The following is a 20,347-nucleotide window of genomic DNA, read 5'->3' as shown; positions in this document are numbered from 1 at the left end:
AATTAAGGTATCTGAGAATTTGTCAACATATTCACCTGGCCCTTTGTGACCCTGAAAAGGTCATTTAACCATTCATCTTTTTTCTGTAAAATAAAGGTATCTATCTTCTTTATTTGCAGGGAGAAAAAAAAAGTATTTTAAGTAGTATAAAACTTCAAAGAAAAGGTGGCACATTTTGTCTTAAAAACAAATAGTTTAATTTCACTTTTATCTGGAACAAAACAAGTTTAAAAGGAAAGAGCAAGCGCTTTGACATGTCATCACGTGTCATTTTTTATGGTACTACTTTTGTTCAAAATGTGAAGACACAGAACCTTTATACATTTCAGGAAGCAAAATGCAGATGAAAACAGATTGGTTATAAAATGTCAATTCACTAAATACTGCATTTTCTCTGTTTTTATGGAGAATATTTCATAGAAACACTGTATAAAATAAGGCAGACTTTTGGAAATTCAATTATAAAATTTTAGGAAAAAAGTGTGAAGTCCTAGTTTCTTTCACTTTGGGGAGTCACCTGCAGAGCCCGTCAGACAACTAGAGCAGTTTCTGAGCTCTGGTTGCTGTACAGGAGCCCTTCTCCTTGAGTGCTTCTAGAATCAGACCCACCCACAAAACAGCTTTTCCCAATTAGCATCAATCAGGAAAGTTTAACATACACAAATATTTCTATAGTGCAGTAAAAATGTGTCATTTTGTATTTTAAATTTGCATTATGAAAATAAGTCTGTACACAAAGTAATACATATTTAATGAATATGAATCATGTAAATTTGGTTATGGCATTTAAAAGTTGGCTTTGGCTTTGAAGTATTTTTAAATTCATAGAAAATATTGAACTTCTAATAAAATAAATAAAACATTTTAATAATTGATATTAATAACTTCAAAATTTCTTTGCATTTTCTGTTCAATTTTAAAAGAGAAGTCATTGCACCTTCTACGATGTGAAAAAATCCGATTGCCATTGCCATCCGATTGTTCTTTAGTGCTGAACATAACAGAGAAACTGCAACAAGACACTCTCTGTCACTGGCAGGAAATCCAGCACCGTCCCTCGCGGGGGCAGTCCCGAGCTCATGTTTTAACGGGCGTGAATGCAAACCATGGTTCTCACGTGACTTTCTGAGGCCCCCCCCCGCAGCAGGCCCAGGTACCTTGAGTGGACTAAGTCTCACTTTATGGCAATGGCATCAGATGGTGGCTACAGAAGGTTGCCGACGTCCCTGTGTGCTCTTACAGGCTCTGCAGACCGGGGGACGAAAGGACCAAGGAAATCTGACTGCCCTCAGGAATCCCAAGTGACTGGAGGGACACAGCGTCAGGGCCCCAGGCAGTGCTGCCCACTATTCAGGAGGTGGGCGGAGGCTCCGCAGCTTCATTTCGTCCAGTCCCTTCCAGTATTTAAAATTGTTGTCAAGATGCTGCATTAACTCAGGCAGGTCTACAAAGGCTAGAGAAAAAAGATGGCACTGTGATACCCTTTCACAGCCTCAGTAAATTTAGACTTTGAGGCTTTCTAAGGAGAGAGCATTTTACGGAAGAGGGGCAGACAGGAGCAGACAACTGCACAGTGCTCAGCAGACACAGCAAACCCAGTGGCCGGAATGAACTAAAGCCAAGTCCTGTGCTCAGTGCCAGCAGCTCCTCTGTAACCACCTGGTGAGCTGACAACTGGTAGGTGAAGCAGAAGGGGAGCTCATCTGCATACTCACCATTTGATCAGCACCTTTGGGGCCCAGGGTGCCAGGAGCCAGGCCCTAGGCCCTGACTGGCTCTCCTGGGAGTTCTCCCTGCTTCCCCCCCCCCAATTTATACCACCATCTTCCACCTGCAGCACATGCCCTAGGGCATGAGTGGGGAGCAAGTCATTTTACATACGAAGAAAATGGGGCCAGGAGAGGCCATGAATCTGGACTCAAGGAGCTGCAGAGCCTGCAGTCTGGCCCCAAAGCTGCAGCTCTTTCCACCGTCTGAGTTGTCCTTCCCCCACCTCCCAGCACCCTGAGATGGGGGTTTGTCTCCTGCCCATGGATCTGGACAGGGAGTATTAGTGGGGCCCCTTCCCTGAGAGTCCTTTACGTGACAGGCTCCTGCAGGCACCTGAGGTTAAAGAAGAGGGACGTGTACCCGTCAGAGACCAGCCTGCTCTCGGGTCGGCTACCACGTGAGGCGGGAGAAGCTGGGGGAGCAGATGGCAAAAGGGCTCCCACAGAACGACGTGGGCTTTGGAGTCAACGTAAGTGTTTCTGAATCCTGGGCTCTCCACCACCGGCTGTGCAGCCCCAAGTTCAATCCTCTCATCTATGAAACCGGCACAACAACGTCTAGCCCCTGGGGCCAGGGGCAGCTGAGGAGGAAGAGTACAGAGAGCATCCCGCCCTCACGGCCCTCGGTGTCAGCTCACTGCTTCTCCTCAGCCCTTCTTCAAAGTCTGAGCCCCCAAACATATATCTACAGTCAAAAACTACACTATGCACTACTTAATACGCAGTTCCCCGTTACTGAGGGAAATATGCTCAAAGCGTTCTTACCGTCCCAAGCAGCAAACATGTCTGTGATGAAGTAGTCAATGAAAGAGATTTGGGATTTGGGGATGCTGCAGGTATTTCTGTCAAAAACTGGCATCACCACAGGCAAGTCCTGTCGCTTCTCTTCATCAGTCTGCAAAGCAGAAAATGCCAGAATTACGAGACTCCAGTATCTGGCTCCACTCCCCGTCAGCAGCAACCCCTCTGCCAAAAGCCTCTCCTGGCAGCCCAGAGTGCTCGTGGGGAGAAGCCGATCGCAGCACCAGCCAACAACCCGGATCTGCCACTACATACCACGTCGTCCCCGATGGGGGCTGCTCTATGCCAGGGGCACCAAGGACACCCCAACCCAACCCACATTTTCAACATCTGGAAACCTCTTGCTGAAGCTCCTGAGGTACGACTGCAAATGGTACCTGCGGTGCATGAGCACACTAGTCAGCTCAGCCATCCTCCCACCCAGCAGGCGTTTCAAGGGCCTGATCCAGGGCGGCAGTGGTGAGTGAGAAACAGCCCCCTTCACAGAGAAGGGACAAGTGGCTGCTTCTCATCTTGGGCCAAATTATTTTATTTGAAAAAGTTATGAACACGCTTGAGGTAAAAAAGAGCTCTGGGATGAGTTTTTTATGTACTTTGATAGACGCTTCCAGAACATCTTCAGGATTCCAGAAAGATTTGTAAAAAACTGAAAATATAATTAAGATCCTGGGGGGAAAGGCAAGTATATCTTGAAAGATATAAAGGAGTTTCTTGTTCTTTTTATTCATAAGGTTGCTTTCATCAAAGGATCCTGGAGAAAAGGATGAGGGGATGCCTGGAGGGTGATGATGAAGCAGGAGGTCTTCCTGGAACGAGGTGGGAATGAGGTGCGATTAGAATCACCGAGAGGTCCCTGCTGGAGCAGGCAACCAGGGCTGAGAGTTAAGCAGACGGTCACACCAGGGGCAGGGTGAGGGGGACTGAGTGTAGGACAAGTAAGGCCGGGGCGGGCCTGGCTAGAAGGGCTGGAGCCATCCTCTGGCTCTGGAAGGCACAGCTGTCCTCAGGGGCACCTGGATCATTGTTCCTGATGGTCCGGGCAGGCTGCCCTGTTGGGCCAGGCATAGTGAGAAGATGACAAGACGGGTGGCGATCCTGGGACGAGATAAATTGTTGACCAGTCGTGGCCTGTGGAGGGCCGGTCAGTGAGAGCAAGGGCTGAGGACAGGAGGTACGTGGTGTGCTCGGCCATCTGCCAGAAGCCTGACTCTGGTGGCTGAACTCTGTGGGCCATCTGGGGCTGTGGGAGAGTGGAGGACATTTCTTGAGCAGCCAGCACTGGGACAAGAATTCAGGTGTTCAGCGGGACCACAAGAAAACCTACTCTTGGGGCTTGGGAGCCTGTCCATCCAACTCTTACCCCTGGAACTGTTCTCACAGGGCAAACTGGGCCAGTCCCCCTTGTTGATCTTGACAACTGGCCAGCAGCTGCCTCCCCTGTTCCGTTCCACTTCTGTTCTGCTGTCTTGGCCGAGGCCTGGCAATCATCAGCAGGGCCGCAGGGACTGGTTAGAAGCCACCTTGCCCTGCACAAAGGTGGATCCGAGGCCCGGGCGACTGGAAGAACTAGGCCCCACAGCTAACGGCAGGTGACTTTCCCTGGAAGTGACAATGACTCACTACAGCTCTCAACATGGAATCTCCACTTGGGGGCAGCAGGTAACCTTTGGGGGTTTTCCTAGGAGGGACTGTACCTAGCACTGTGCTGCAGAGATGTACTTATGCTAGGTGGGTGTTGAGGGTGCCGGGGACAGGGCTAAGAAAGAGGCCTGTGCTCCGTGTTCAGGTGGATGGTGCTAGACTATGGGTCAGGGCAGAAGCCAGCAGTAAGAGCCCCTGCCGCTCCAGGCCAGGGAGCCAAGTCACACACACTTGACTAGGATTGTACAGGCCAGGGAGCCCTGAGAGGCAGGGCAGAGACTGACTACACCAGTTGTCCAGCCAGGAGCACACTCCAGGAGGTGTGGAAGGTAGGGTGAGGGTGCTCTGGGAAGAGACTAAGTAGGGAATACTGCCAAGTCTTGGCCTCTGCTGGCTGGTGAAGCCTCTGCTGTTAGGCCACAGGCTGGCAGCCCCGTCCCCCAGTGCTGTCGCAGAAAATTGCAGGGTTAGCTCTACGTGAGTCTCTGCCCTGGTGTGTATGGGAAGGGGTGGAGGGTGCTGGAATAGCCTCAGGTTCACAGCCCACTGGCCTGTCTGGCTCAGAGAGCAGTACCACAGGGTGGGTGCTCTCCTGGCACTCCCCCCCTGGTCGTGCTGGATAATGAACCAGCTCTCTTGGGAAAGCCATAGCAGAGGCTCACTGAGCTCAGCAGTTCATGGCTCCAGAGGCTTTTCTGTCAGTGCTGCACTCTAGGCCTGCCCTCCCCTCCACATGGAAGCAGCTGCCTTGTTGAAGGGCAATGAAAACGCTCATGCTTGTATTTCTTCTCTCTGGCCCAATGTGACAGGTACATGGAGCTTCTCAGGCCCTATTCGCTTTTGAAGACCACTGTTTGCCAATGAAGTCCTCCGTGCCCATGCCCCACTTCTAGGCCATCAATGAGATCTCCATGCCTGGGAGACAGTCAAAGATTCTACAGTAACCAAGTGAATCTCCAATCAAGAAAAAGCCATATTCAAAATGGTAGGAAGTGTCATGGTATTTTTACTCACCCTTGCCCCACTCCTCCCTAGCACAGTCTTGGTCCGGATGAGACAGCAGCCCAGCTCTCAACTGTTTAAATCGAACTGGAAGGAGTGTAGAGCTGACCTCATTTACAACATTACAACCTGTCTGGAGTTTGTCTAAAGGACTAGCCTCTATTTCACCTAATCCAGCTCTCAGGTGGAAAAGCAATGGTTACTGCCTGGGAAAGCTGCATGGAGATGACAGACACACAGATGCCTGGGGTAAGAGATTACAGGTGGAGACAAACAAATGCACCATTTAAGGCCCCAAGGAAAAGCCTCTTGGGGAAATTAAGATATTCAAAAGCAGCTGTATATAGAGGGGAAGACATGCTCAGAAAAGACCTGAAGAGACCATAAGCTTTCACACTGGGCTAACCCCAAGACTCAGAGCATGCCCAGATAATTAGCAAAAGAAAGACTTTCCTGGCACAGAGCCAAAGTGCAAAGACTGGGAGAGGTGGCTGTTTTTTCAAACGTCCAATTTTCAACAACAAAAGAAATCACAAGCCCAAAGAAACAGAAAAACATAACCCATTCAAAAGAAGAAAATAAATTGGCAGAAACCATCCCTGAAGAGGTACCCGCAATGATTTATTAAAGACTTCATTCAAAACAACTATCTTAAATATGCACTAGTGCTAAAAGAAAACATGGATTAAATGCTAAAGGAAATCAGGAAAATGATATATGAACAAAATGAGAGTATCAATAAAGAGATAGAAATTATAAAGAAGAGCCGAATAACAATTCTGCAGCTGAAAAACACAAAAAGTGAATTGAAAAATTCACTAGAGGGGGTTCAACAGCAGATCTGAGCAGGTAGAAGAAAGAATCAATAAAAATTTGAAGATAGGACATTTGAAATTATCAAGTCTGAAAAGGAGAAAGAAAAAGAAATAAAAGTGACAAGACCCTAAGTAATTTACAGGAAACCTCAAACAAATACATGCATTATCAGAGTGTAGGAAAGAGAAAAGAGAGAAAAAAAAAAAAAGGAGCAGAGATTATTTAAAGAAATAATAGCCCACTGGGCATATACCCAGAGAAAACCATAATTCAAAAAGACAAATGCACCCAGTGTTCACTGCAGCACTATTTACAATAGCCAGGTCATGGAAGCAACCTAAATGCCCACTGACAGACGAATGAATAAAGAAGATGTGGTACATGTATACAATGGAATATTACTCAGCCATAAAAAGGAACGAAACTGGGTCATTTGCAGAGACGTGGATGGACCTAGAGTCTGTCATACAGAGTGAAGTAAGTCAGAAAGAGAAAAATAACGCATATATGTGGAATCTAGAAAAATGGTAGATGAACCAGTTTGCAAGGCAGAAATAGAGACACAGATGTAGAGAACAAACGTATGGATACCAAGCGGGGAAAGCGGGGGCATGGATAGTGTTGGTGGGATGAACTGGGAGATTGGTATTGACAATATATACACCAATATGTACAAAATAGATAACTAATGATCCTGCTTTATAAAAAAAAATAAATTCAAAAAAAAGAGGAAGAAATAGCCTGTAACTGCCGTAACTTGAAGAGAAACACACATCTACAAATCCAAGAAGGTAAACGACTCCAAGTAGGATAAACCCCAAAACAACCATATTGAAACACATTATAACCAAACTGTCAAAAGCCAAGACAAAGTGAGAATCTCAAAAGCAGCAAGAGGAAAGCGACTCATCACATACACACAAGAAGACAGTCTCAATAAGACGATCAGCTGATTTCTCAGCAGAAACCTTGGAGGCCAGTAGGCACTGGGATAATTACATAAGGGGCTAAAAGAAAAAAAAAACTGTCAACCCAGAATTCTATATCTGGCAGAACTGTCCTTCAAAAATGAGGAAGAAATGAAGACATTCCCAGATAAACAAAAGCAGAGAAAATTTATTACCACTAGATCTAGCCTACAAGAAATGATCAAAGGGAGTCTTTTCAGGTTGAAATGAAAGGAAGCTAGATGGCAACTTAAAGTCATAAAGATATAAAGATCTCCAGTAAAGGTAAATACATAAGCACATATGAAAAAGAGTATTATTGCAATTTTGGCTTGAAATACCACTTTTTATTTTCTACAGGATTTAAAAGACAAGTGCATAAAAATTACAAATCTGTGTTAATAGGCACACAATATATAAACTGTGACATCAAGAACATATTTGTGACATCAAGAACAAAGTGGGGGACCTCCTTGGTGCCACAGTAGTTAAGAATCCACCTGCCAATGCAGGGGGCATGGGTTCGAGCCCTGGTCTGGGAAGATCCCACATGCCGCGGAGCAACTAAGCCTGTGCGCCACAACTACTGAGCCTGCACTCTAGAGCCCTTGAGCCACAACTACTGAAGCCCGCGCACCTAGAGCCCGTGCTCTGCAATAAGAAGCCACCGCAATGAGAAGACCACGCATTGCAATGAAGAGTAGCCCCCGCTCACCGCAACCAGAGAAAGCCTGTGCCCAGCGACGAAAACCCAATGCAGCCAAAAAATAAATGTATTAAAAAAAAAAAAAAAGAAGGTGGGGTGGAGAAACAGAGCTGTAGAGGAGTTTGTGTATACAACTGAAATATAGGCTGGTATCAACTTAACATAAACTGCTAGAACTTCAGGATGTTATAATGTAATTTCTACGGTGACAGTAAAAAAAAGTTACCCATAGAATATCTGCAAAGGAAATGAGAAGTGGATCAAACATGGTGCCACAAAAAGAATCAAACACAAAGGCGGTAATGGAAAAAATGAGGGACAAAAAAGCTATAAGACATGCATAAGACAAAGTGGCAAAAGTATGTCCTTCTCTGTCAGTAATTATTTTAAATGTAAATGGATTAAACTCCCCAATCTAAAGGCACAGCTGGCAGAATTGATAAAAACACATGATCCAACTATATTTTGTCTACAAAAACTCACTTACATTAGATACCAGGACATAGGTTGAAAGTGAAAGGATGGAAAAAGATATTCCATGCAGATAACCAAAAGGAAGCTGAGGTGGCTTTGGTAATATCAGACAAAAAAGACTTTAAGTCAAAAATGGTTCTAAGAGACAAAGGACATTATTAATAAATGGGTCAATTCACCAAGAAGATTTAACAATTATAAGCACATATGGACCAAACAATTGGAGTTCCAAAATATATGAAGAAAACACTGACAACTGAAGGGAGAAACAGACACTTCTACAATAATAGTTGGAGACTTCAATAACACACTTTGAATAATGGATAGAACAGCCAGATCAATAAGGAACTAAGGACTTGAACAACACTGTTAACCAACTGGACCCAATAGACATAGAGAACATTCACCCAAAAACAGAACATATTTTTCTCAAGTGCAGATGGAACATTCTCCAGGATAGAATATATGTATGTTAGGCCACAAAACAAGTCAATGAATTTTAAAAGATCAAAATCATACAAAGTACTTTTTCCAATAACTCGTCTGTAAATGTTTGATAGAATTTGCCTGTGAAGCCCTCTGGTCCTGGACTTTTGTTTGTTGGAAGATTTTTAATCACAGTTTCAATTTCATTACTTGTGATTGGTCTGTTCATATTTTCTATTTCTTCCTGGTTCAGTCTGGGAAGGTTGTACCTTTCTAAGAATTTGTCCATTTCTTCTAGGTTGTCGAGTTTATTGGCATATGATTGCCTGGAGTAGTCTCTTATGATCCTTTGTATTTCTGTGTTGTCAGTTGTAACTTCTTTTTCATTTCTAATTTTATCAATTTGAGCCCTCTCCCTTTTTGTCTTGATGAGTTTTATCAAGAAAAAGGTTTATCAATTTTGTTTATCTTTTCACAGAACCAGCTTTTAGTGTCATTGATTTTTTTCTGTTTTCTTCATTTCTATTTCATTTATTTCTGCTCTGATCTTTGTGATTTCTTTCCCTCTACTAACTTTGGGTTTTGTTTTGTTCTTCTTTCTCTAGTTGCTTTAGGTGTAAGTTTAGGTTGTTTACTTGAGATTTTTTTCTTGTTTCCTGAGGTAAAATTGTATACCTATAAAATTCCCTCTTAGAACTTCTTTAGCTATGTCCCATAGGTTCTGGATTGTCATGCTTTCGTTTTCATTTGTCTCTAGGTATTTTTTGATTTCCTCTTTGATCTCATCAGTGATCCACTGGTTGTTTACTAACATATTGTTTGGCCTCCACGTGTTTGTGTTTTTTAGTTTCTATTTCTTGTAGTTGATTTCTAATCTTATAGCCTTGTGGTTGGAAAAGATGCTTGATATGATTTCAGTTTTCTTAAATTTACTGAGGCTTGCTCTATAGCCCAGCATGTGATCTATCCTGGAGAATTTCCATGTGCACTTGAGAAGAATGGGTATTCTGCTGCTTTTGGATGGAATGCTCTATAAATATCGATTAAGTCCATCTGCTCTAATGTGTCATTTAAGGCCTGTGTTTCCTTACTGATTTTCTGTCTGGATAATCTGTCCAGTGATGTAAGTGGGGTGTTAAAGTCCCTCACTATTATTGTGTTACTGCTGATTTCTCCTGTTATGGCTGTTAGCAATTTGCCTTATATCATGAAGTGCTCCTATGTTGGGTGCATATATATTTACAAGTATTATATCTTTTTCTTGGACTGATCCCTTGATCATTTTGTAGTGTCCTTCTTTGTCTCTTATAACAGTCTTTAAAGTCTATTTTGTCTGATATGAGTATTGCTACTCCAGCTTTCTTTTGATTTCCATTTGCATAGAATACCTTTTTCCATCTCCTCACTTTCAGTCTGTATGTGTCCCTAGATCTGAAGTGGGTCTCTTGTAGACAGCATATATAGGGGGTCTTGTTTTTGTAACCATTCAGCCAGTCTATGTCTTTTGGTTGGAGCATTCAATCCATTTACATTTAAGGTAATTATCGATATGTATGTTAACTGTTTTAGATTTGTTTTCGTAGGTCTTTTTTCTTCCGTACCTCTTTTGTTCTCCTGTGATTTGATGGCCATCTTTAGTATTGTGTTTGGATTGCTTTTTCTTTTTTGTTTATCTATTGTAGTTTTTTGGTTTGCGGTTACCATGACGTTTTGATATAGCCGTCTATATATATACAAGATTGTTTTAAGTTGCTGGTCTCTTAGTTTCAAATGGATTTCCAATATCCTGTGTTTGTACTCTCCTCAAAACCTCTTTGCTGGTTTTGATATCATATTTGTGTGTGGATGATCCCCTACCTTTACTGTATGTTTGCCTTTACTGGTGAGCTCTCCCATTTGTAATTGTTTGTAGTTGTAAATCTCCTTTAGCATTTGTTGTAAAGCTGGTTTGGTGGTACTGAATTCTCTCAGCTTTTGCTTGTCTGTAAAGCTTTTGATTTCTCCATCAAATCTGAATGAGAGCATTGCTGGGTAGAGTATTCTTGGTTGTAGGTTTTTCCCTTTCATCACTTTAAATATATCTTGCCCCTCTCTTCTGGCCTGCAGAATTTCTGCTGAAAAATTGGGGATTCCCTTGTATGCTATTTGTTGCTTTTCTCTGTCTTTAATTTTTGTCAGTTTTATTAATATGTGTCTCAGTGCGTTCCTCCTTGGGTTTAACCTGTATGGGACTCTCTGCGTTTCCTGGACTTGAGTGTTTCCTTTCCTGTGTTAGGGAAGTTTTCGGTTATTATCTCTTCAGATATTTTCTCAGGCCCTTTCTCTCTCTCTTCTCCTTCTGGGACCCCTATAATGTGAATTTTGGTGCATTTAATGTTGTCCCAGAGGTCTCTGAGATTGTCTTCATTTCTTTTCATTGTTTCTTCTCTTTTCTGTTCCGCAGCAGTGATTTCCACCAACCTGTTTTCCAGCTCCCTTATTTGTTCTACTACTTCATTTATTCTGCTGTTGATTCCTTCTACTGTATTTTTCATTTCAGTTATTGTATTGTTCATCTCTGTTTGTTCTTTAAATCTTCTAGCTCTTTGTTAAACATTTCTTGTATCTTCTCAGTCTGTGCCTCCATTCTTTTTCCATGATCTTGGATCATCTTTACTATTGTTATTCTGAATTCTTTTTCAGGCAGACTACCTATCTCCACTTCACTTAGTTGTTGTTCCAGGGTTTTATCTTGTTCCGTTGTCTGGAACATATTTCTCTGCCATCTCATTTTGTCTAACTTTCTGTGTTTGTGGGCTCCATTCCTTGGGCTGCAGGACTGTAGTTCTTCTTGCTTCTGGTGTGTGCCCCCTGGTGGGTGAGGTTGGTCCAGGGGCTTGTGCAGGTTTCTTCATGGGAGGGACTGGTGTCTGCCCATTTGTGGGTGGAGCTGGATCTTGTCCCTCTGATGGGCAGGGCCATGTCAAGGGGTGTGTCTAGAGGTGGCTGTGAGCTCAGGACAACTTCAGGCAGCCTGTCTGTTGATGGCTGGGGCTGTGTTCCCACCCTGTTGGTAGTTTGGCCTGAGGCATCCCAGCACTGGATCCTGCAGGCTGTTGGGTGGGGCCAGGTCTCAGTGCCAAAATGGCAACCTCCAGGAGAGCTCACACCAAGGAATATCCCGTAGGGGCCTCTGCCGCCAGTGTCCTTGCCCTGGCAGTGGGCCACAGATGACCCCCATCTCCTCAGGAGACCCTCCAAGACCCACAGGTAGGTCTGGCCCAAGCTCATATGGAGTCACTGCTTTGCCCTGGGTTCCAGTGGATGTGAAACCTTGTGTGTGCCCTGCGAGAGTGGAGTCTGTTTCCCCCAGTCCTGTGGAGCTCCTGCACTCAAGCCCCACTGGCCTTCAAAGTCAAATGTTCTGGGAGCTCCTCCTCCTGATGCCAGACCCCCAGGCTGGGGAGGCCTGACGTGGGGTTTAGAACTCTCACTCCTGTTGGAGAGCCTCTATGATATATATTTTCCAGTTTGTGGGTCGCCCACCTGGTGGGTATGGGATTTGATTATATTGTGAAAGTGCCCCTCCTACCATCTCGTTGTGGCTTTTTGTCTTTGGATGTTGAATATCTTTTTTGGTAGGTTCCAGTCTTTTTTTGTTGATGGTTGTTAAGCAGTCAGTTGTGATTTTTGTGTTTTCGTAAGAGAAGATGCACTCAAGTCCTTTCTACTCCACCATCTTGTCTCCTGTAATTTTTTCTACTGTCTGTTTTCTATTTCCTCATTTTTTGCTCTTATATTTATTATTTCTTTCTTACTTACTTTGGCTTTACTTTGTCTTCTTTTTCTAGTTTCTTAAAGAGAAATCTAAGTCATTAACTTTAGGGCTTTTTCTCTAATTATAAATGTCCCTTCTAATCACTTTTAGTTGCATCCCACAACTTTAATATACTTTTATTAACATTTACTTCTATATATTTTCTAACTTCCTTTATCTGACCTATGGATTATATAGGAATGTGTTGTCAATTTCTGAATAGTCGGTGTTTACCTAGATACCTTACTGTTACTGATTTCTGATTTAATTCCACTGTGGCTGGAGAACATATTCTGTATGATTTAAATTATTTTATCCTCTACAATGCAATGTTATAATTTGTGCTTAAAATAGCTCTATGTATTTAGAGAAATTAAAAGGAGGAAAAAATCTTTTATAGTTACCCAGCTGTTTACCATTTTTTAAAGTGTTTTGTCTTTTTATTTTTATTTAGTTATAATTGACATACAACACTATATTAGTTTCAGGTGTACAACATAATGATCCAATATTTGCATATATTGCAAAATGATCACCATAATAAACCTAGTTAACATCTGACACCATATATAGTTACAGAATTTTCTTCTGGTAATAACAACTTTTAACATCTACTCTTTTAGCAACCTTCAAATATACAGTACTGTATTAACTACAGTTGCCATGTTGTACATTATAACCCCGTGACTTATTTACTTCATAACTAGGAGTTTGTACCCTTTTGACTCCCTTCACCAATTTTGCATCCCAACTCACTCATCTGGCAACCACCAATCTGTTCTCTGTAAGATTCCACATATAAGTAAGATCATATGGTATCTGTCTTTTTCGCTTAGCATAAAGCCCTTAAGGTCCATCCATGTTGTCAAAAATGGCAAGAGTTCATTCTCTTTTAACGGCTAAATACTGCGTGTGTGTGTGTGTGTGTGTGTGTGTGTATACACACACACACACACATCTTCTTACCCACTTGACCCATCAGTAGATGTTTAGGTTGTTTCCAACTTGGCTATTGTAAATAATGCTGCAATGAACATGGGGGTGTGTACAGCTTTTGGGGTTCGTGTTTTTGTTTTCTTTGGATAAATACCCAGAAGTAGAATCGCTGGATTATAGGGTAGTTCTATTTTTAATTTTTTGAGGAACCTCTATACTGGCTGCACCAATTTACATTCCCACCAACAATGCGTAAGGGCTCTCTTTTCTCCACATCCTTGACAACACTTGTTATTTCTTATCTTTTTGATAATAGCCATTCTGACAGATATGAGGTGATATTTCATTGTGGTTTTGCTAGTTACCATTTTTGGTGCTTTTCATTCCTTCCTGAAGATCCAAGTTTATATCTAGTATCATTTCCTTTCAGCCTTAAGAACTTCCTTTAGCATTTCTTACATTGCAGGTTTACTGGTGATGAATTCTGTTAGCTTTTCCTTGTCTCACAATGTGTTTCTTTTGCCTTCATTCTTGAAGGATATTTTCATTGGATACAGAATTCCAGGGTGACAGTTTTCTCCTAACAGCATTTTAAAGATGTTGTTCCACAGTGTCTTCTGGCCTGCATAGTTTCTGACATGAATTTATAAAAGATGAGAATCACTCTTCTCTTTATAAGTAATCTATCATTTTTCTCTGGGTGGTTTCAAAATTTCTTCTGTATCTTTGGCTTGTAGCTGCTTGACTGTGACGTGCCTGGGCATGGGTTAGGAGTTGTTGGGTTTCTTAAATCTGTATGTATGTATCTTTCACTAAATTTGGAAAAATTTTAGCCACTATATTTTCTAATTTTTTTTCTGCCTCACAAGAAATTTTTCCTACCCAGAGAGACTATGAAGGGCAGACAACAGTGTAACTAACATCTTTAAAGTCCTATTAGGAGAAAATGTCAAATATCCAGTGAAAATATCTGGCAAGAATGAAGGCAAAATAAAATACATTTTCAGACAAGGGAAAACTAATAGAATTATAACCAGTAAGCCTGTAATACAGGCAATGTTCTTCAAGGACAGAATTGCATTTAGAACTCTACTTCCTAGTTTTAAGTCCATTACTTCTTACGGTCCTTATGGTGTTTCTCTCTCTTTTACTTAAGGAATTAAGAAGCTGCATCTTACCTGAGAAAAATATTCTTCTGAGATACGTGCGGCCCACTCAATGCACTGTTCCAGGGGTCGGCAGGGATTGGACACATCAGCACACTTAATCAGCATTCGTTTGATCAAACTGCGGTTGTCTGGAGTTCTGAGCATAGTGATTATGGCTTCTTGATTTTTATCAGTTTCCTAAAACATGAGTGGAATTCAAAGCAATCAAAATGGGGCCCCAGGTACCAAGCCGGTTTACTCCTGCGGTCCCACTGTAACCACAGTAAGGCACTGCCCAGGATCTACAAGTTAGGATCTCACAAACAGTGCGGAGGATACTCTGCGGATTGAGCTTGGCCCCTTACTCTACAAACGGGAAAACCAAGGCCTAGTGAGATTCCAGCAGGACCCAGAAGTAGAGGGTAGCGCTGGAGGTTGGCGTATCTGCCTTTCCTCTTCTTTTTGGCTCTTCCTCTCACTCTCACAGTTACCTTTTCTTTCTGTTCTATTATGTCTATCATGCTCCCTTGGTAAGCACTCAAAAGACTGGCTTTATCTTTTATTATATTCACTAAAAAACAGAGTGAACTGAAAAATAAAAGATTTCTCTGCCCTCATAACAAAGCATCTTATAGTCCACCAGGGGCTCTGCTTCTCACACGCCAATCTCCAGTCACCTAGCTCTGTGAGAGGTATGATCTTGGGAACTAGCTGTCCGTGTACCAAGGCTGTGTCAGATATAGTGATACGTCCTCAACACTGCCCTAACATTTTATGGTGTACAGAGGACTTAGTCATTCTCTTTTGGTCTGCACTCACAAAAAGGTCCTGTGGTAGGCATGAAAATCAGTATTATTTACACTATTACATTTTACAGATGAGAACCCTGGGACCCTGAGAGGTGAAGAAACTTGTCCAAAGCTACCCAGCTGAGCCAGGATAGGAACCTAAGTTCTACCTTTAGTCCTGGATTCTGTCTATTCACAGTACCACATGCGATCTGATTCGCAAGGAGCCCCTCTGGATATGGAATCTCAATCCAGGGTGTGAGGGACTCTCTGCTTATTGGCCCCCTGAAGCAAATTCAGATTGGAAGAGGGAGTCCTGGGGCAAAGAACGTGGTAAGAGGCATGAGCAAGCATCTCCTCATTCTGATCCTGTGCCCATCGGGCAACTTTCCAGAGGAGTCAGTCATGTGATTTCTGTGCGTAGTCACAGTAGTCTAAGAAGGCCTGATGATCCTGTCTCAGTGGGGACAGATCTACCATCAAGATGGGTAGGAGGCATCCCGAGCCCAGGCTGCCTAGTCTCCTGGAGAGCGCCAGAGTGGACACTGCGAGTGTCCTCAGCAGTTCTCCTTGTTTCCCACTGCCAACCAGGTTTGTGCTGACCCCTCTCTCTTCAGGTGTGTGACTACAGTACTGCCAGCTGGAAACCATTTTCTTTCATGATACTTTGTCCCTGCTCTGACCCACTGGATACTGATTTCCAGTCTCTCAGAAGTAACTCCAAGTACCGACAAAAGAGATGAGAAACGTTGACTGGCAAGTGGAATGGAAGACTCAGCTAAGTCTAGGAACTTCCCAGAATAGATGGAGGAAACCCAAGTCTACGAGGTATGTGGTTTCTTTCTGTGGGAACGGGGTCAGCCAGGAGCAGTAGCCCAGGCAATAACCAGCCCTCTCCAGGATGGCAGGGCATGAGTCAGTGAGAGGCTGGTGTGGGTGCCTCTGCTCTGCAAGTCCTTGGGAAGGGAGTGAAGTAAAAGGCAGACTGACAAACTGGAGAACAGGGAAGGGTGAAGGGAGCAGAGTTCTCAACAGGTTTCCAATCAGGTGAAACAGGAACAAGGGTGAAGGGTAATAAGCTAGAAAGCCAGGGATAGTCAAAAGCCATGGCCTAACACATGAGTTGCAGAAGTAGAGTTAGAATTCAAGGAGCTGTCATCCTAGCCTGAGGATAAGTCATCCCTGTGCGTGGTGACAGGCGCTGGGGAGGAGGAATGTGGAAAAGGCTGTGAGCTGATGCCGAGATGTTCAGTGCACATGGGGTGGTAGGGCAGGCACGTGGGCCTCAAAGGAAGAGGGTTCATGAGAAGAGCATGTTCTCTAGGTGCTGCTCTCACCTTGAATCTAGTATAACAGATACCATCTATTCAGTGCCTACCTTGTGCCATGCCCATCAGTCCTATGCCTTGAGACCTGTTATACCCATTCTACAGACGAGGAAGTGGTGAAGGAGAACGAGGATGAGAACTCAGACTGGGCTGCTTCCTCAGCCGTGGTCTCCTGCCTGGGGAAAGGGTTAATGTTCTCCTTCCCAGGAAGTTGTTCTGGGCTCCATGCCTCAAATCCAAAAATGAGGAGCAACGATAATGTCACCCTTGTGGTCCAAATACAGAATCCTTCCCAACCCCACCCTCCTCTGACACAGACCAACAGAGGACAGCTGCTGCTACCACAGAATATGCACGGCAGGGCGTGGCTGGTGAGAGACCTCATGGGCTCCAACGGACCCCAAAATGCGCAAGAAGAGGGGAAGGGGGCAACTGTTGAGAAAGGGCTCAGGAATGGCCCACCCAGCTAAAGGTAGTTTATCTAAAACCTGACCCTCCCTTCAGAGTTTTCATATCTATTTTTGTATATCCTATTTTTTTTTCCTTCCAAGTTTTTGTACTTTAACTTTTTAACCAATGGAAATTAAATTCAGTGAGCCCAATGGGGGTAATGATAACACTCGTGATATCCTAGGCCCATGCTTCCCCACAACACATAGGAATAAGGGCCCCAAACACAAGCTCCCTTTGCAACCAGCTCGCTTACCCCATCTTCCTCTAATGCTGCCAAGGGCTTGTTGATGCTGTTGACAAATTTGTTGACGTGCTCAAAGTGCTTTGTCATTTCTGTGGCTAAGACCATGTCGATAATACTCTGGCGCAGCATCCGGTAGTCATTCCTGTTTCAGACAACAAACGAGAGAGGCTGCTGCCGGTTACTGATCCAGACCAGACAGATATTCCTGAAAACAAGCTATTATCTAGGACACATGTCCACTGTGGCTAAAATTCTAATGCACTGGAAGTCAGTGGCAGGGCATACTTTAAAAGAATGTGGAAGTTAAAGGTTTTACTGCCTAGATTGCTGTTAGCAAGGGGAACCTGAACAGAAGTTAAAATCAGAAGCTTATGGGTAAGACTATAGACACAATGTTCACGGTGTTGTCGTTCTGAAGTAAAAAGCACATAGTTCTTAAGATAAAAAAAGATGGAATGCAGCAGGGGTGACCAAAGCCAGCTCTCTGAATGAAGACGGAGGTCTGGGTTATGAAGAATGTACTCTACACAGAGGAACCTTGAGACCCAATAATTTTAGTGCCCAGAAACGTAGAGGGCAGACCTTCTGAAAGCTGAGAGAATCACAGGGCATACTTGATTACCTCTTCCTCCAGCCCTTGTTTTTATTTAATTACTTTAAAGTTGTTATTTTTTGAGGATGGAAATGATATAATTAAAAATTCAAAAGGTACATAAACTGCCATCTCCATTCAGCCCCAGCTGCCCTGCTCTCTTCCCTGGAGACAACCAAAGTTATCAGGGTCTTGTGACTTTTTCCAGAGGTAACTGATATATATACAGGCAACTACGAATAAGACCAACTTTAAGTCCACGTATGAAATTCTAAAACATGGCAAAAGGGAGTTATTTTTTAAATCCCTTAAAAGTTTAAAAGCCTTCCTTAAAAATCCAAATTGGTAAGTGTTCCTGACAGATCACTTCTTCCACCTAACAGTTATCAGGCCCCATACTAGACACTGAGGGCACAGTGAGGAAGAGAAGACATATGACACTGTGATCTTACAGCGCTTAGCAGTCAAACCAGAATCAGGCAAACGAAGGAACCTGGGACTGAACAATTAATGTGAGGGGTCAGGGAAGGCTTCCGCAAAGAAGTGACGTGTGAACAGAGACAACGACGAGACGTCTGCTGGGCAGAGTGGAGTCTTCCAGGCAGAGATGTAAGGTGACAGCTTCTCTGGGTCTCTCGAGGTGTCTGCCTTATACTTTGTCGTCTTGGAATGTCAAGACACAAAGGAACTGAACCTTGAAAACATCGTGCTAAGTGACAGAAGCCAGACACAAAAGACACATATTGGGGATGCTTCCATTTATGTGAAATGTGCAGAACTGCCAAATCTATGGAGAGGGAAAGTAGACCTAGAGCTGTGGGAGTTGAGGGGGGAATGGGGAGAGACTGCCAGTGAGCTCGAGGTTCTTTTGCGGGGTGATGGAAATGTTCTAAATTTCGACTGTAGTGATGGTCACACAACTCTGAATAGAAGAAAAACCACTGTACACTTTAAACGGGTGAACCGTAGAGTACGTGAATTATATCTTAATAAAATTGTTTTTAAAAAAAAGAGAGAGGAAACATACTTTCCAACTCGTTGTTCTTACCTCTCCATGTTTTTAAAGATGTTGCATTTATCATCACCAGTGGTCAGCTGGAAGGCCAAGGCCGCGTGGTGTCTCTCGAGCACAGCAGTGTCGTTATACAGAATGGCCAGCTCACTCCCAGCATTGCACAGGAAGGAGTTTGTTCTCCCGGGGTGGTCCAGGTCATGGACAGTGGCTGCAATGAGGGCAGTGACCTCATCAAGTGGATCTAAAGTTTGCTGAAAACAAGAGATCATTTAAAAATTGGGGCAAGGCATTGAAAGCAAGGTAGCCTTCTGGGTAGTAGTTTTCTTTCTGCCCTATTACTTTAAGGTAAGGATATTTCGGATTTCTGAGAAAAGCATAATGTTGAGCAAACTCAGTTTTCCCATCTCCACTCAGACACAGTTTCATCTTTGCATGTTTATTAGGAAACATTATCTGATTCTCAGTCTCACAAGTTAAGGACTTAACAAGACACAGGTGTCCTCAACAGACAGGAGTCACCTCCTCAGAAAGTCTGTCTCTAGACCCATCACAAAAAAAGGCCTTTAGTCTGAGATATTGACTTAGACCAACATAAACTAGTATTACTGAATAAAAGAGAGAAATAATTTTTTAAGTTATGCATCTCTTACATTAACTGGGGATTGGTCTATAGTTTTCTCCCCCCTTCTGCTGCTACCTTTGTCAGGTTGATTTCAGGGTTTTGTGACTCTGTAAAATGATCTGGACGTTTTCCATCTTTTTCAAGACTTTGAAACGGTTTATGTAACATGGAAAAATTCCTTAGAGGGCTAAAGAACTCACCTGTCCATCTGGGTCAGGAGCCAGGTTTTGAAGAAATTAGTTGATAGTTTAAAAACAACTCCCATGGTACTGACCTCTCTCTTGGTTTTCTACTTCCAGCATTAATTTGATTTAAAACTCTAAGTACAGAAGTGTATGGTACTTTCTTCTATTAATCTCCATTTCAAATGCGTGTATTTCTGTGTTTACTGTGTTTCTGATTAGTTTGGCTAGAACTTAATTCTCTTGGTGTTTCAAAGAATCATTCTGGATTATCACTTTGCTCTTCCCATTTTACAGGTTTTGATACATAGGCTTCTCATTTTGTTGTTTTCTAAACTGTTATTTTTGGCTTTATTTCCTTGCTTATCCCTAAATTGTTTGAAATATTTTCTCATTTGTAGTGACTAACATTTTTTATTTAACTTTTAGTTATTAAATTCTAGTTTTTGTTGTGGTTAGAAAATATAGTCTATGAAATTTCGAAGTTTATCAAGACAGTAATTGTGTCCTAGTATAAGATCATTTTTGGAAATATTCTACAAACACTTGAAAACAAGGTGTATATCTAATAAATCAGTCTTGTAAAATTTACTTAAATTGAAATTCAACAGTTTTATCTTTAAATGGGTGAATTTTATGATGTGAATTATATCAATGCTAT

General features: G+C 42.8%; 1 protein-coding gene across 1 annotated transcript in view; it reads right to left on the bottom strand.

Moving 5' to 3' along the window:
• Nucleotides 1-217: 217 nt before the first annotated feature.
• The window catches only part of PDE8A (phosphodiesterase 8A), a 135,848-nt gene continuing 115,718 nt past the window's right edge, over nucleotides 218-20,347 (bottom strand). The window contains exons 18-22 of the mRNA XM_082649261.1: nucleotides 18,916-19,133; nucleotides 17,285-17,417; nucleotides 14,493-14,660; nucleotides 2,535-2,664; nucleotides 218-1,453 (exon numbers count right to left, since the gene is read on the bottom strand). Of these exons, the coding sequence (XP_082505387.1) occupies nucleotides 1,347-1,453; nucleotides 2,535-2,664; nucleotides 14,493-14,660; nucleotides 17,285-17,417; nucleotides 18,916-19,133 (756 nt within the window). The 3' untranslated portion in view covers nucleotides 218-1,346. The remainder of the gene's footprint in view (nucleotides 1,454-2,534; nucleotides 2,665-14,492; nucleotides 14,661-17,284; nucleotides 17,418-18,915; nucleotides 19,134-20,347) is intronic.

Source organism: Grampus griseus, assembly GCF_964374135.1.
Source record: "Grampus griseus genome assembly, chromosome: 2".
NCBI classification, from domain to species: domain Eukaryota; kingdom Metazoa; phylum Chordata; class Mammalia; order Artiodactyla; family Delphinidae; genus Grampus; species Grampus griseus.
Note: the sequence above shows the minus strand (reverse complement) of the source record. Positions and strands in the feature narration are given on the sequence as shown.